The sequence below is a fragment of the Hemicordylus capensis genome, chromosome 5, assembly GCF_027244095.1.
Source record: "Hemicordylus capensis ecotype Gifberg chromosome 5, rHemCap1.1.pri, whole genome shotgun sequence".
Taxonomy (NCBI): Eukaryota; Metazoa; Chordata; class Lepidosauria; order Squamata; family Cordylidae; genus Hemicordylus; species Hemicordylus capensis.
In genome coordinates, this window is record NC_069661.1 from 67,202,829 (window position 1) to 67,218,799 (window position 15,971).

Consider the following 15,971-nt stretch of genomic DNA (forward strand, 5'->3'; position numbering starts at 1 on the left):
GGAGAACCTGTTATAACCACAGCACAATCACACATGACCTAGGGAGCCTGATCTGCTGCTGATGGCACCGTTGCTTCTCTTTCTGCCTCGCATTGTCAAGGCAGTCACGTCTCTGCATGAGATGCTGCCATTCTGAGCATTGTATATATACCAGCCAGTATTGTCCTCCCTTCCCAATCAATTTACCTCCCTCCCACGCCCGGAGCTCGGCAGCATCCGAATTCCCTCCTCTACCTCCGATTGGAAGCCACCCTTTCGGCTGCATTTGCGATTGGCTCGGGCCCGGTGACAATCAAAGGGTGCAGCGGGGGTGGCTGGCGCGAGAATCCGCCGCCGCCGCCGCCGCTTCTTCTCCAGCCTTCTCTTTCGGAGCCGCTGCAGAAACGGTGTCCCCGTGCGGGCCGGGAGGCGGGCTGCCGGCGCGATGGTGAGTGCGAAGGCAAATGCTGTTCCCAGTGAGGAAAGGTGTCGTCTGCCGCCACCATGGCCACGGCTCAGACTAGCGGGGAAAGGCTCCACTTTCGTGTTGTTGCGGGAGGATGGGAAGAGGTCGAAGGGAAGGATGCGCAAGGCGCGGGCTGAGGATGGCCTTGGTGGAAGGGGGCGCACGCGAGGGGAAGGGAGATACGGTCACCGCTGGGGTTTCCCTCAGTCAGGCTGGATGTGGGCACGAACCCCCTGGGCCAGGTGAGAGGGGCGCGGGGGCAGAGTTTGCCATCCTGCTCCTCTCGCCCACCCCCATGCACCCACCTGGACACCCATCTAAATATACCCCCCCCCCCCACCGCCCTTAGTCTTGCTCTTAGCTGCAGTTTGGGTGGCTTGTCTTTAGCAGGGCGCCCGTTTCCATTCTGGAGGCACGAACCACCCGGAGCAGGTGACGGGGAGTGTTGCTGCCATGATCCTATCTATCTAGCTGTCTTCCCTGACCCCTCCCATTCCAACCCGGATTGGTACCTAATATTTTCACCCACTCAGTCCCCCGCCAAACCCTTGGCCTCCTGACTGTTGCTGCCTATTGAAAAGCCTCCTCGAACAACAACTGACCTTTCCCGCCCCCTGTTTTTATTTGATTTGACAGTACGGATTCGTCAACCATGCCCTGGAGCTGCTGGTGATTAGGAATTATGGCCCCGAGGTCTGGGAGGACATCAAGTAAGTAGCCCCGTCCATCGCCGGCTCGTCTTCACCTGCAAGAACGCGGCGGCGGCGGCGGCGCCACATGCCCGGCTTTCCAGCCGCCCAGTCGCTCGGTGGGAGCTGGCGCTGCTCCTCAGCTCATTTTCTCGTCGTGAGTCGCCGGGTGCGTGGGTGGCGGGAGGGAGACTCCACGGTGGCGACCTCTTCCTGCCCTCCTTCCTCCCTCGTCGCCCAGCTCCTTCCGCCCGCGGGACTCTTTCTCAAGGCAGCTTCGGCGCAGCCTCTCCGGGTTCTCACGCTCCTAAGGGCGCGGGAGCAAGAGAAGTGGCGAAGGCCGAGGACGGAAAGAGACCTTCCCGGGGGAGAGAGGCGAGCTGGGCAGCTCCGGTCTCCCGGCACTTGCCGCCAACAGCGCGCTCGTGGGAAGAGAAGAGCACGGCCGTCCCTGCTTGATGGGAAAGCGAGAGGGGTCGGCCCGGCGGCTTCCTGGGTTGAGAGTGCAGGGGCCCGGGTGCGCGGGAGAGAAGCTTTCCACACTTCCCACGCCGGCTCTCTAAAAGGAAAGGAGGCCGTTGACGTCCCAGCGCCTTAGGTTGGGACCAGGAGGAGGAAGACGGGCAGGAGGCAGGCAGATGCCCAAAGCTCAAGCGTCAAGCACGGTGACGGAAGCGTCTTCACACGTGCAGCCGAAAAGCGCCTTGGAGACGCCTTTGCGCTTCTGGGGCGGCTTTTGTCAATCTTGTCGAAGGGCCAGAGTGCAAAGCAGAAGAGAACCCTTGAGATCATTCTTGCCAGCCTAGGACAGGGAATAGGACATTCTTCTCAGTTGGACAGGGAAGATGGAAAAAATGGCTTTTTAATGTGGGGCAAACATGCCAATAAGAGTGAATTTCAAGAGCACAGGTCTTGCAAAAGTGTTCTTCTTATCTCCAATGCGCTATATACACAGGATCACAGCATTGTTCTCTGTGTTTCTATTGTCCTGTTGCTCTTTATAACAAAAAACACAGACTAGAATTCCAAAATCACCCATAAGCATACAATGAAACAGGGACAAATTCACCCATTTGACATATTGGACATGAGCGCAGCAGGTTGTTAATGAGAATGAAGGGGTAAGCTTTAAAGTCCTTTTTACAGTCACCTGTGGTGATTGTGACTAATAATAATAATAATAATAATAATAATAATAATAATAATTTGATTTCTATACCGCCCTTCCAAAAATGGCTCAGGGCGGTTTATATAGATAAATAATAAATAAATAAGATGGATCCCTGTCCCCAAAGGGCTCACAATCTAAAAGAAACATAAGACAGACACCAACAACAGTCACTGGAAGTACTGTGCTGGGGGTCGATAGGGCCAGTTACTCTCCCCCCTTCTAAATAAAGAGAATCACCATGGTAAAAGGTGCCTCTTTGCCAAGTTAGCAGGGGGTAAGTACAGAACTAGTACAGACTAGTACAGAACTGGAGGTACTATTTACCCCTGATAAATAGACAAAAAATATGCTGTTACCCACATATACTCATATTTTCTGTTACTATGTTATCACACTCCACTCTCTACAATTTTTTCTGTGGCTTTAAAACAAAACAAAACACCCCAGTACAAACTTGTTCTGCCCCTTATAATCCAATTCTCTCCCACATGCAATACATGTATCTTCTCTTACCATATTTCCAGCCTTTCAGCATTACTTCACTCCATATATCACACTTCCTTTTCCATGGCCACAACAGTATGCCTTTTATTAACAAATACGATATGATTAACACTTTCTGTTTAACATTATTCTGCATTTTCATGCACACTTGGGTTTTCTTTTGCTTTTTGGCCATCTCCTCCTTACCCCCATCAAATGTACTAGTTTCCCCTGTGGTACAATTGTATGTACCTTGTATTACACACACACACACACACACACACACACACACACACACACACACACGTAATACTTTAAAAAAAATATATAGCTCTCAGCAGAAGGTACATTTCTCACCAATGGTAACCAGAACCCAACCAACCTAGTAGGACAAACCTTGCTTTACAAAAATCTCATCATATTTTGAATGTCATGCACAGTGGAGGCATGTGAGGAAGAAGAGACCAATTGATCAATACACCACTCTCTTCAAACCCTCCTGCCCACATATACTTTCCTTTCAGCCAAAGTGATGGGAAGGAAATGAAATAACGAAATAACAACTTCTCCATCCCTAATGCATTCCTTTAGTCTTGTTTCTTAGAATCTCAGTACACTCCCTTTTTAATCTATCATGACCTGCACTTGAGGAATCAAGGAAGTACCAAAAGATTTGGGGAGGGGGAGAAGAAACTAACAGGAAGTGTCTAGGGAGGCTGATTTAATTCAGGGGCACTGAAAGTCATGTGTTGCTTTAGTTCCATCCTGCTACTAACCTCAGAGACGGTTCTTTGCGGGTGGACAAATAATAGCTGGGTGCCCTGCAGCTTTCTCCCTCCCTCCAGATCCTGCCAAGCCCTCTTCACTGCTTGATATGATATGTCTATTAAGATGAGAAGTACTCTGCTGTGTTCATGGACTGCTTCCCAGCTCTTTCTGCACAAGTCACAAAATGCAGGCATTCCCTCTCACATTTGCTCGCTGGGACCCCTGAAAACCCAGAAGGAGGGAGAGCTAAAAAGGAAAAAAGACCCTCCTAATGTGCAACAGGAGGTGGGACAAGGATCACATCAGATTTCTCTCTTTCCCCTGTACCTCTCTGTCAGGCAGAGCAAGATCTTACTCTTTTGTGATAGCACCTATGGACTTTTGTGGCAGTGAGTAGCATATGTGGAAAGTTCTTAAGCTGCAAGTAGCAGCAGTGAAGGACATGGTGTGCCATTGTACTGCATGTAATAAAGTGGCATGAGCTGTGAGTGTGCCTTGCCCCCTTTTGCTGTATCTCCTCCTTGGCCTGACCAGAGCTAAAAGTTGGGATGATATGAATACGATGAATATTTATATACCGCCTTTTAACAAAAGTCCCCAAAGCGGTTTACATAGATATAAGTAAATAAATAAAATGGGTCCCTGTCCCCCAAAGGGCTCATAATCTAAAAAAGATAGACTCCAGCAACAGCCACTGGAGGGATGCTGTGCTGGGGATGGATAGGGCCAGTTACTTTCCCCCTGGTAAATAAAGAGAATCACCAATTTTAAAAGGTGCCTCTTTGCTCTTTTAGCAGGGTAAATAATCCCACTTTTAAACAAATGATGGTTGATGGAACTTCTGCTACCTTTCTTTGTTATTGGCAACTTGGTTGCAGCTCACCCACTGAAGACCAGTTATTTAAAGGGTTTCAATGACTGTTGTGCATTGAATGTCTGTTCCAAGATATTTTATGAACATTGCTGTGGGGGAGGGGAATCCTCTCAATGCTATATGAACATTTCCAAACAAATGCGGGTTAGTTTGTGGTTTCTCAAGACATTTTATAGTTAGTTAAGTAGACACCAGAATGCTCTTTTGTAGCTTTTAAATATTGTGGGGAATGAAAATAAAAGCAGTGCAGGCTGAAAGTCTGGAATGTTGCATCATGGCCTCAAACTATCATGATAGATAACTTGTCAAAAACTAGAGGCAAATTATAGATGCCTTCAGAGATTATTTTAAACTTTTGTTCTATATCAATATCTGAATAGGTATGAAAGGGAGGTCTCCAAAATGTGGGAACTGGAAAGTAGTTGCAGTACTGAGACAAATTGCCAGAACAGTTCAGTTATTTAGGTCTTCTTGAAGGTGCTCTGGTCTGCAGTATACATTTGTTGGAGGTGTTTCACTTGTGCATAAACATCCAGTTGGGAGATGCATGTGGGTTATTCAGAAAGTGAACTATATGTTTCTAGCCGGAAATCTCTAACATTTTTAGAGACTAACTAATTTCCTGATGAGAATTGGAAAGGTGATGAAGTAGTATTCTTGGTTTAACCAAGACTGACATATCTCTGATGTATACTTCAATTTTCTTAGCTAAATTTGAGCTACATCAGACATGAAATTGCATTTGAATTACAGGTGAAACTCGGAAAATTAGAATATCATGCAAAAGTCCATTAATTTCAGTAATGCAAATTAAAAGGTGAAACTGATATATGAGACAGACGCATTACATGCAAAGCGAGATAAGTCAAGCCTTAATTTGTTATAATTGTGATCCTCATGGCATACAGCTCATGAAAACCCCAAATCCACAATCTCAGAAAATTAGAATATTACATGGAACCAAGAAGACAAGGATTGAAGAATAGAACAATATCGGACCTCTGAAAAGTATACAGTGTACTGTGCTTGACTGGCCAGCAAACTCGCCTGACCTGACCCCATAGAGAATCTATGGGGCATTGCCAAGAGAAGGATGAGAGACATGAGACCAAACAATGCAGAAGAGCTGAAGGCCGCTAATGAAGCATCCTGGTCTTCCATAATACCTCATCAGTGCCACAGGCTGATAGCATCCATGCCACGCCGCATTGAGGCAGTAATTGCTGCAAAAGGGGCCCAAACCAAGTACTGAATACATATGCATGCTTATACTTTTCAGAGGTCTGATATTGTTCTATTCTTCAATCCTTGTCTTCTTGGTTCCATGTAATATTCTAATTTTCTGAGATTGTGGATTTGGGGTTTTCATGAGCTGTACGCCATGATCATCACAATTATAACAAATTAAGGCTTGACTTATCTCGCTTTGCATGTGATGCATCTGTCTCATATATCAGTTTCACCTTTTAATTTGCATTACTGAAATTAATGGACTTTTGCACGATATTCTAATTTTCCGAGTTTCACCTGTATACTACTTTACTTCTCAGAGGACGAAAAAAAGGGTTCTGCATAAAGCAACATGCAACCATTCCAGTTCTGCTGTGGGAATTTTCTCCAACTGGTTAAAGATGTCGTAAGCATAACAACTAAATCTCATGATCATTCACAGAAGAATGTAAATGGAATCTCTGGTTTACACACCGTAAACCACAAAAACACTAAATTAAATTGACATTAACAGTGGCCTTCCAGCTCTAAGGTAGAAATAAAACAATATATAAAAAGAAACTATACAGCACTAATAGCTACTCCTTATGAATCCTGTTTAAATTGACCAAAGATGTTTCTTTTGAGCTTTCCCACAGTAGGTCAACAGTTAGACCTTCTGCTTCAGCCTCCAAATAGGGTTTACATAATCCTAAAGTTATTTCCTTAGACATTATTATGAAGCCAGAAATGTAGTACTATTTTTTCAACTTCTTGTTGAATTAAACAGATTATACTGGATGTTGCATTCTATAAATATCTTCTACAAAATTTATAATAACTTTTATCAAGATTTCCCCATTAAAATTATAACATGTCATCCTTGGCTGGGTGAACAGATATAGAATGGTGGTTTCCATGCATGGTGAAATACCTAAAGATGATTGGCAGTAATCTAGCATATGTTCCCTAAAATATATCAGGGACATGGCTGTGTAATCTCTTACTTTTGTTTTGCTTACCAACAAATCTTCTATTCCATGCCATAGTTGCCATTTTATTGTAATCTTGTAATTAATTTATTGTGGAAGAGTTAACTCCCATACACGAGTATGCATGAGACAGCTGACTAATTATTTTGTAGAATGAAAGGTTAATATTTCATTCTATTAAACAAGCTTTTCTGTTAGCAGATAAAATACTTTGTTGAGAAAGAAATTTATATATCTCTGTCTTCTTATTTGCTCATTGTCATATATGAAAATTCATTTCAAAACTACATCTATTGTGTTTATATTAACACTTCACCTGATCTCCCTACAGAAATATGTAGTAGGATCAATAGCATATCATTTCCACTACTAAGAACATAAGAACAGCCCTGTTGGATCAGGCTCAAAGCCTATCTGGTCCAGCATCCTGTTTCACACAGTGGCCCACCAGATGCCTCTGAGAAGCCCACAGGCAAGTGGTGAGGGCATGTCCTCTTTCCTACTGTTGCTCCCCTACAACTGGTATTATCTTGCCTCTGAAGCAGGAGGTGGCCTATAGCCACCAGACAAATAGCCTTTGATAGACCTGTCCTCCTTGTATTTGTCCAAGCTCCTTTTAAAGCCTTCCAAGCTAGTGGCCATCACCACATCCCACAGCAGGGAATTCCATAGATTAATGAATTCCATAGATTAATTATGCGCTGTGTGAAAAAGTACTTCTGCTTATCAGTCCTAAATTCCCCGATCTTCAGTTTCACAGGATGACCTCTGGTTCTAGTGTTGTGTGTGAGAGAGAGATATATATTTCTGTCCACTCTCTCTACTCTGTGCATAATTTTATTCACCGTTATCTTGTCTCCCTGTAAGGTAAAGTTGTACCGAGTTGGTGTTGACTCCTGGCAACCACAGAGCCATGTGGTTTTCTTTGGTAGAATACAGGAGGGGTTTACCATTGCCATCTCCCATGCAATATGAGATGATGCCTTTCAGCATCTTCCTGTATTGCTGCTGCCCGCTATAGGTGTTTCCCATAGTCTGGGAAACATACTAGCGGGGATTTGAACCAGCAACCTCTTGCTCCCTAGGCAAGTTACTTCCCCACTGCACCATTAGGTACAAACTAAAAAGGCCCAGATGCTGTAGCCTTGCCTCATAAGTAAGGTGCTCCAGGCCCCTGGTCATCTTGGTTGCCCTCTTCTGCACTACTGATGGAGATTGCTGATGACCATTCCCAAAAAGCTGATAGCATCCAGATGTGCTTGAAACTGCAGAACAACCACTCTCTCAGCAAATGTTCCTAAAAAAAAGAATGTTGAAAATAGTGCACTGTCTATGGAGGTAGCATCTAGATTTGGTTTTCTTAGCAGCATCCAAAAATGCCCTGCAGATTTGGGGTAATATGCCCTGCTTTCTTAAATGATCCAATAATGATTTTGTGATAGTCATAGGTTTAGAGTTCTCTAGATAGAAAAGCATTTGCCTTGCTGAAAACTCAAAATAGCTCCAGATTTAGCTCTTCCAAGATTTGCCAACGCAGCAAATTCATGTTTTTCCACAAACTGCAGCAATGTACAATTGACAAGGTAGTGTTCTGAACTGACTGCAGGGACACTGGGGAAACTTGAGAAAGCTATTTTTGCTGTGCTGTAATGCCTCAAACATTTCAGAAACAGTGTGGATTTTTTTTTATTTTCAAAGGCAAAGTGGCCTTAGATATCAACAGAAAGAAGTCAGTATATTCCCTTGAAGTTTTATTAATCATAATATCAGTTACAGTTTGCCATAATTTATTTTGTTTGTCTGTGTTCTGCAGTTCTTTTAGAACTAGGCTTGGAACATATTAAAATAATTCTGGTGTTTACTTCAGCATATAGAACTGATGGGTCAAACTCATTGTCACAAGATACATGTTGGGCTCATCATCACCTTGTCCTGTGTTTTTTAGCCTATGATCCTAAGGAAAATTAACTTATGAGATCACCCAGCATTCTGTGTGTGTGTCCCTATCAACTTCACAATGCCTGGACCAATATGAACCAAATTGGTTACAGTTGTAGGGACACATAGGGACACTTTAACGATGTAGTTCGTGATGATGTCATCCATCCCGATTCAAGATGGCAGATGCGTGAACGTTTGAGGTGCAAGTGGGAACCGATTTGGACCAAATTTGGTATAGTTGTAGGGACACATAGGGACCCCTCAAAGGCATAGTTTGTGATGATGTCATCTACGCCAATTCAAGATGGCAGACATTTGTGAACATTTGATGCACAAATGGGCTAACTGCCTAAACAATTTGGACTAAATTGAGACCAGTTGTAGGGATAGTGAAAGGAAAGTAGGTGGATTAGTTCTTACCAGAACTTCTTGTTTTTTAATCAGACTCTTCAGTACAGGAACTTGGGCAGCTTGCTCTGTCAGTAGTAGATGAATCTTACAAATGAAATCTTGTTTGTATGATAAATTATTCTGGATTATAACCAGAATTCATTATCTTCTGCTCCTGACTGATTTTCATGTGCAAGAGCTGAAAACAGGATTGAAGTCAGTTGAAAGAGATTTAGTAACCCTTGCAAGATATGGGGCTTTTTTACTTGCTTTGTGCATTTTTTCTTTTGGATATTCTAGCACTTTCATCCACTTTGTGAGGTAATGGGTGTACATGTTGCAGAGGAGAGGTGAATCACTTGTGGTCCTAAGAGGAATCCTTTTTAAAGTTTAAATTTAGTTTGAGCTTTCTAATTCTGGATGCTTTGACTACCATTTCATCTTCTTTTTTTTGGTGAGTTGATCATAGAATAATAGTGGAGGGTCTTGTAGGCCATCTAGTCCAACTGCCTGCATGATGAAGGAAATCAAGGGATATATGGATTTCCCAACTGATAGTCCAGCCTCTGCTTGAAGCTGCCCTGTGAGGAAGAACCCATCACTCAGCCTATGACTCTGTGGTAATTGGTTCAATTGTTGAATGCTCTTACCGTTACGTTGTTTCTCCTGATATTCAACCAAAATCTACCTGTCTGCAACTTAAGCCTATAAGGTCTAGTCTTCTCTGGGGGAGCAGAAAATAAGTCTTTCTTAAATACACTCTCTTGTATGCAATAGTCTTTCAGGTATTTGAAGAATGCTATAATGTCCCCCCTCAGTCTTCTCTCTCCCAGGCTAAACATGCCCAGTTCCTTCAACCTTTCCTCATAAGGTTTGTTTTTCAGATCAAGATTAATTATGGCCACAGCATTCTTACTATCCACTAAGCTAGTAACCCAGTCAACAAAGGAAACAAAGGTTGACATCCAACTACTGAGCACATGCCACCAAAAGAAATAAATGTGCACTGCACTGCTGCTTCTGAAGTGAGGATGCTTGTGCACGGGGGAGGTGGATTTTTACTGATCTGTCTTCCCTCTGGAAGCACTCTGTGTAATATGAAGTTGTGTCCTGAGGTCTGCACAATCCTAGGGATATAATTGTACATCGCACAGGGCACTGCCATGGAAAGGGGACATTGGCAAAAATTGCTCCCCTGTATGCAAGAACCCACATTTCAGAAGCAGGAGTGCATCTGCTGCACATGCACAGCATTTAGATGTCAGCCAAGATTAGTCTGGCAGGATTTATTCTTGACAAATCTTTGCTACTTTCTACTAATAATTGCATTTTTCCAAGATTGACTGCTTTATCATCTCTTCCAAAGTCAGACAGGCACATTTTTAGCTTTCTTTCCCCTCTTTTGGAAGATTGTGTAGTGGGAAAAAGTCCTCTAGAACCTTGCCCTCCTGTTTGATTCAGCCACTTGTGTTCATCCTTCTATCACATGGATAGAGAATAGGGCATCTTGCCAGAACCAAAGAGGATTAGACAGAGTTCCCGCAATTATATTTGTTGCCTGACTGAATGAAGTCAAATGCAGCAAGGATGAGTGCTCAAAATAAGCTTTTTATTTCTTGATCAAGAAAGGCACGAGTACAGTCAGAATCTGGCTGGTACTGCGCGTTGAAGCTGCGCAGTTGACCAGTTTATATAGGTTTCAAGAAGACAAGCATTATCAATAAAGCAATTAATACATGTCATTGGTAATTAAACATACACATTCCAGAGGTGCCACTTAGAGCCTAGGAAGATGAGTTACTACTTGGCCTTTCTGATAACCTTACTCCCTATCAGTATCTGGTGCCAGGGATGTCTATTTTTGCTTGAGTGAAGGATTTGGATAATGGACTTGTTGCATACCTATGTTATCTATCTCCCAACAGGTTCTGGCATTTGTTATTTCTGGCCTCCTATCTCACATTCTTGAGAGAGGCCCACATTCCTGGTTTGAACACTTCTCCTGACTGAACAGTTTTCTTTATTTCAAGCCTAGTGGCTCTATATTCTGTTAGGGACATGGACCAAACTAACTTTTATACACTTATTTGATACATTTTAATAAGCTTGGATTAAACAATTCCATATCAATTGAACAACATTAGATTAGTTTTGTGGCACCTTATCAGTTCCCTAAGATTTCTCAAAGATGCTAGTTAGAAGTCCTGAGAGTATATGAGCAAGTTCTTTACATACCCTAGAATGTAATGATCTGGTGCTAGACTTGAACTAGTTTAAGTTACATGTTTCCTGACCAGCTTTTTGTCAGTCTTAAAATGCAATCCTCACCATTTGCACTGCTTTTGTCAGGTTGCATGTAATTCTTCTTTGGGGAGAAAGAAGATGGACACAAAATAGGAGTTGAGCAGTCTGGTCTTTTCTTTTTTACTCATTACTATTTTCCCATCCTTGCTGAGTAGTGGACCTACTGTTTCCTCTTAACATCTCTGAAAAAGGTTCATTGTGTTGCTGTTAGCATCCCTTGCAGGGCCTCTCCTTATTCTGAGCTTTACATTTCCTGATACTACTGTACAATTCCTCTGCATTTGTCTTTGTGACCACTTCTTCCTTCAGTTTCTTAAATGCATCCTTTTTTATTTTTGGCTCATTGTGCTTAGCTTTGTGCACAGCCACATTGGTTCCCCCCCCCATAATTTTCTTCCTCGTTGGAATTGTTTGTGGCTGCACCTTTAGACATTCTTCTTTAGAAACTTCCACCCTCTTGAGCTCTCTGTTATTTTATCTATCCATGGAAACCTACATAATGGGTCTCCGAGGTTATTAAAAACAGCTTTCCTGAAATCCAAGGTATTTGCTTCACTGTGCTCATCCTTAGCTATTTTTTAAATTTTATTTTTAGCTATTGATATTGATGAAATTATTGATGGGATCTTTGATTATTGCAGTTGTCTGAGCTTCAATTTGTTACAGTGGAATTCTAAAGAAATGCTATATTTGCTACCCCCAAGCATAACATCTGTAGGCACTGGGGGAAGGAGCAGAATATTTGCGTATAGTTTTGTTGTACTTTGTGTTCTTTCTAGTTCAAAGGTGCCCTTTGTATGCAGTTTTAATGGCTATGAATAATTTTCAATCAGAACACATCAATAGAACAACCCATTCCATTTATAAAGGAGGGGGAAAGTCACTTTAAATTGCATCTCATTAAAGAAATTAACTAAAATCCAAAATGTATATCTAGGTTTAGAATAACAAATTTCTTTGCCCTTTGGAAAATTTATTCCTTGTAGTCTTTTATGAATTGTGGTAATTTAAAAAAAACAGATTCTATATTAATTAATCAGTCATGTTCATATTGATTCTAGAAATTTTGTAAGAGTATAACCAAGGTGCTTTCTCATTAATGGATTTTTCCTGCTTTTAAGAGCATTTGGGATCAGTTCCTCAGAGATAAACATTGATAAGTTGGTCTAGCTAATTTCACTATCACTTTGAATAGTTCAACATTCATCAGAAGTGAAAAAGCAATAGTGAAATTAATTACATCAGTTTGTCTCAGTTTATCGCTGAGGAATTAGGGCATTCCTAGTTGCTAAATGGGTGATCCTCAAACACTGGGAGTGTAGGGCCCCACCAAATCACGATAAATGATATGAAATTTCCTGAGATCCCATCAGTATTCCCTCTAACTGTAAATCCCAGATGTTCTTGGCTACAACTCCCAGTATCCTCAGCCAAAGCCCACTGCAGCTAGGGATTCTGGGAGCTACAGTCAACAACATCTGGGGATTCCTTCTTACAGGGAACACTGGATCCCACTGAATAAAATGTTCCATTTTCGTCATCCATAAGATTATTACAAAGGAAATATAAACGTCTTTTCCAAGTAAAATTATTTCAACTTCCCCCCCCCTTAAGGAAACAAATATATATTTGGATTGCTAACATGCTGTTTATATATTTGTCGTCCCCCCCCATTGTACCTTCAGAAAATTATATGATTTTAAAAGCTTTAAGTAAGCACACCCATCAGCATCCAGAGAACTGGAAAAAATAGCCATGCATTCTGAGTCCTATAAATAGACATATTTACTTACACAGAAAGTCAGTTCCCTGGACAGGTTCCCATTTTATTTAGTTTTGTTACGCATGATAATTTTTTCCACTAAGTGAATGTTTACAATATTTGTAGAATCTTTTAGAACAGTGCAGGCAACACACTCACCTTACAAGGCTGATGAGGCCTGCATTCAACCTATGAATGGAGAAATCAAATGAAAAAGAAAACAGGGTGCCTGTACCTCTAATAAATGTGTAAAGAGGGATTTTTGGCAGGTGCAGCCTGTCATGTAGATGTGAGATAGGCTGTATCTACTGAATTTCCCTCTTCTACACAGTATTACAGTTGCAGAAGCCCTCAGGGCTTTTTTAAGATTTTGAGAGGCTCTGGGGCAGAATGCCATTTGATTCCCTGCCCCCCACCCTGACTTTTCTCACTGCATCTTGTCTCAGTTTGGGGAAAAATGTTAATATTTTGTCAGTTTGAAAAAAAATGCTAAATATGCATATAAACTAAAATATGCATATAAAATCAGCACAAGCCTATCCCGTCAATGCAATATTTGGCATCCTCTGCATTTGTGTGAATATTAGAAAATGTAGAGACACATTGTCGTAAGTGGCTGTTATATTCTGTATCAACTGGAATCAGTTTATTGCTGCATAATATCTATGGAATAAAACTCCACCCACCAGTCAAAGCAGCAGGGCAACTACAGGAGCCCAATTGGTCCAGAAAAGAATAATTAGAGCCAACATAGATACTAGCCCTCTTCAGACGTTATAGAGGACAGCTGTGCTTACACTTACAAGCGGGAAAGTGGGAAGGAAGTCCCACCCTGCTGTTGTCACTCACCCTCTCACACCCATTGAACACACAACACTGTTTGCCTGAAGAGGGTGGCCTCAGTCCAGGTTGCAGTTTATGGAATTGCCATTGAACACACTTATGGCACCACCCCCTTTAGACAAACAGCACCGTAAGTGTTGGGCAGAACCAGCTGAACAGTGACTTGTGTTCAGCCCCGCCGGCCAGCCCCGCCAGTGACGCCCTATGCTTGTGACGTCACCTGCTCAGGGGTGTAGCTCAGGCTCTGGAGAGTCCCAAGCAAGCTCTCCTCGTTTCATTTCAGGCAGCATTTGCTGCCTGACAGCATTTATTTCCCTTCCTCGGGCCTTTCCATTGACAGCCTTTTCATCAATGAAGATCAACCCTTTTCATTAGCCCAGGTTCTTTGAACCTATTTGCTCAGCGATGGCTCCGCCCCTGGTAAGTGTGTTTGTCAGGCGTGAGGGGATGAGTGATAGCAGTGGGGCAGAACTTACTTCCCTCTCCCCCCCCTTGGAAGCGTGAGCATGGCTGCCCTCTGAAATGTCTGAAGAGGACTACTGTTTATTGTCCTTAAGAGGCCTGATTGAACTTTGCCTGTTCTCCTGTTGCCCAGTACAACACAGGCAGAGCAGTTGCTGGTCAATAAGATAGCAAGCAGGATCTTCCAGAATGGTACCTGTGCTGCAGCGAATACAGTGAAGATTTTTGTGGTACTTTATTATTATTTTTTAGCATTTTAAAATTTTATTGGTTTTTACAATATCTTAACAGTCCAATTACATTTAATTAAGTAAATATTGACTTCCCGCTTACCAGTCTGCACGGTTCATAGATTTTTGTGGTACTTTAAGGACTAATGGATTTACTGTGCACATACATTTTCAGGTTATTTGCATATTGGAGGTGAGAGATAATTAGACTACCCAAGCCATCTACCAATGGGATCAGGTGCAGATGTATGATAAATTGTTGTTTTGGATATGATTACATTATATGGGCTTCAAACAAAATCAGTTTATTTTTCTTCTCTTTTTCTCTTTACTGATTCAAGTATTTTATTTATTGATGTACTTCCTTTGTGTGTATTGAAGCTGAATGGACTGATGGAGGGGAGGTCAAAGGTGAGGGAAGGAAAACCTAAAATATTAGTAACAAAACTGGTAGATGTCTAGGAATAGGCAACTCTTCAGAAAAACACATATAAATATACTAATTAGTGCATGTGTCCTGGATGAAGAGCGAACCAGACTGACATGATCAAGCCTGCTATGCCAGTCTATTGGGGTTAGTTCTAAATTATTATGAACTGAGGGCTTTTTTTTTTTTTTTTTTTGAGAACATCTTAGAAAAGGCTAAACTCATTAAAATCAGGACTACTTACTTACACACAATAGTGGCAAAAAGCCCAACAGAAACAATGCCTGTCATGTAAGCGCAGGCTTGGGGATATTTTAGTGGGACTTGTTTAATGTGGCATACACACACTCAGGAAAAGTTTAATTACAAGGGATGTGGCTTCTGTGCTATATTTAATAATTAATCATGGTACATAACTTGTCTCAGTGAAACCCTGAATATATTTACTTCTGTGGAGATTTGTAGCACTTTCTTTTCCCTCTCAGACTATGTCCATTATCCATTCTATTTTGCAATTGCTCTCCTGAGAGCATTTCTACAAACAAGCTTCCTCTTTATATTAAATATTTATTGCAAAGAATTTCATAATGAATAGGAAACACGTTATTGAGATAAAATGTCAAGGTTATATGTCACAGGATTAAAAAGCATCTAACATTAGATAAGTCACAGTCAGGAAAAGCATTACATACTAGCTCTAAAGTTCACCAGGCATACAGCAGAAATTATGTTGATGTCTACTTTTATGAAGATACTTGCATATATAAAGGGTGGTGTAAACAAACAGCAGATAGCTAGACTGGTTTGTCTCAGGTGCAAATTGTTCTTGGGCCTCTGATTGGATTTGTTGAGACACCAAAGTTCATTTTCTACAATTTAGGTTGACATCTCCCGCCACCCCACCAATCTCAATCATACAAGTCTGGTTTAGATGATAGTTTTGTGTGACATCATCCTACCAAATTTAGGATCTTCTAAGTT

General features: G+C 41.9%; 1 protein-coding gene across 2 annotated transcripts in view; it reads left to right on the forward strand.

Moving 5' to 3' along the window:
* The first annotated feature begins 269 nt into the window (after positions 1 to 269).
* Positions 270 to 15,971, forward strand: part of GUCY1B1 (guanylate cyclase 1 soluble subunit beta 1) — a 72,081-nt gene continuing 56,379 nt past the window's right edge. For both annotated transcript variants that reach the window (XM_053255589.1, XM_053255590.1), the window contains exons 1-2: positions 270 to 427; positions 1,082 to 1,155. In XM_053255589.1, coding sequence (XP_053111564.1) covers positions 425 to 427; positions 1,082 to 1,155 — 77 coding nt within the window. In that variant the 5' untranslated portion in view covers positions 270 to 424. The remainder of the gene's footprint in view (positions 428 to 1,081; positions 1,156 to 15,971) is intronic.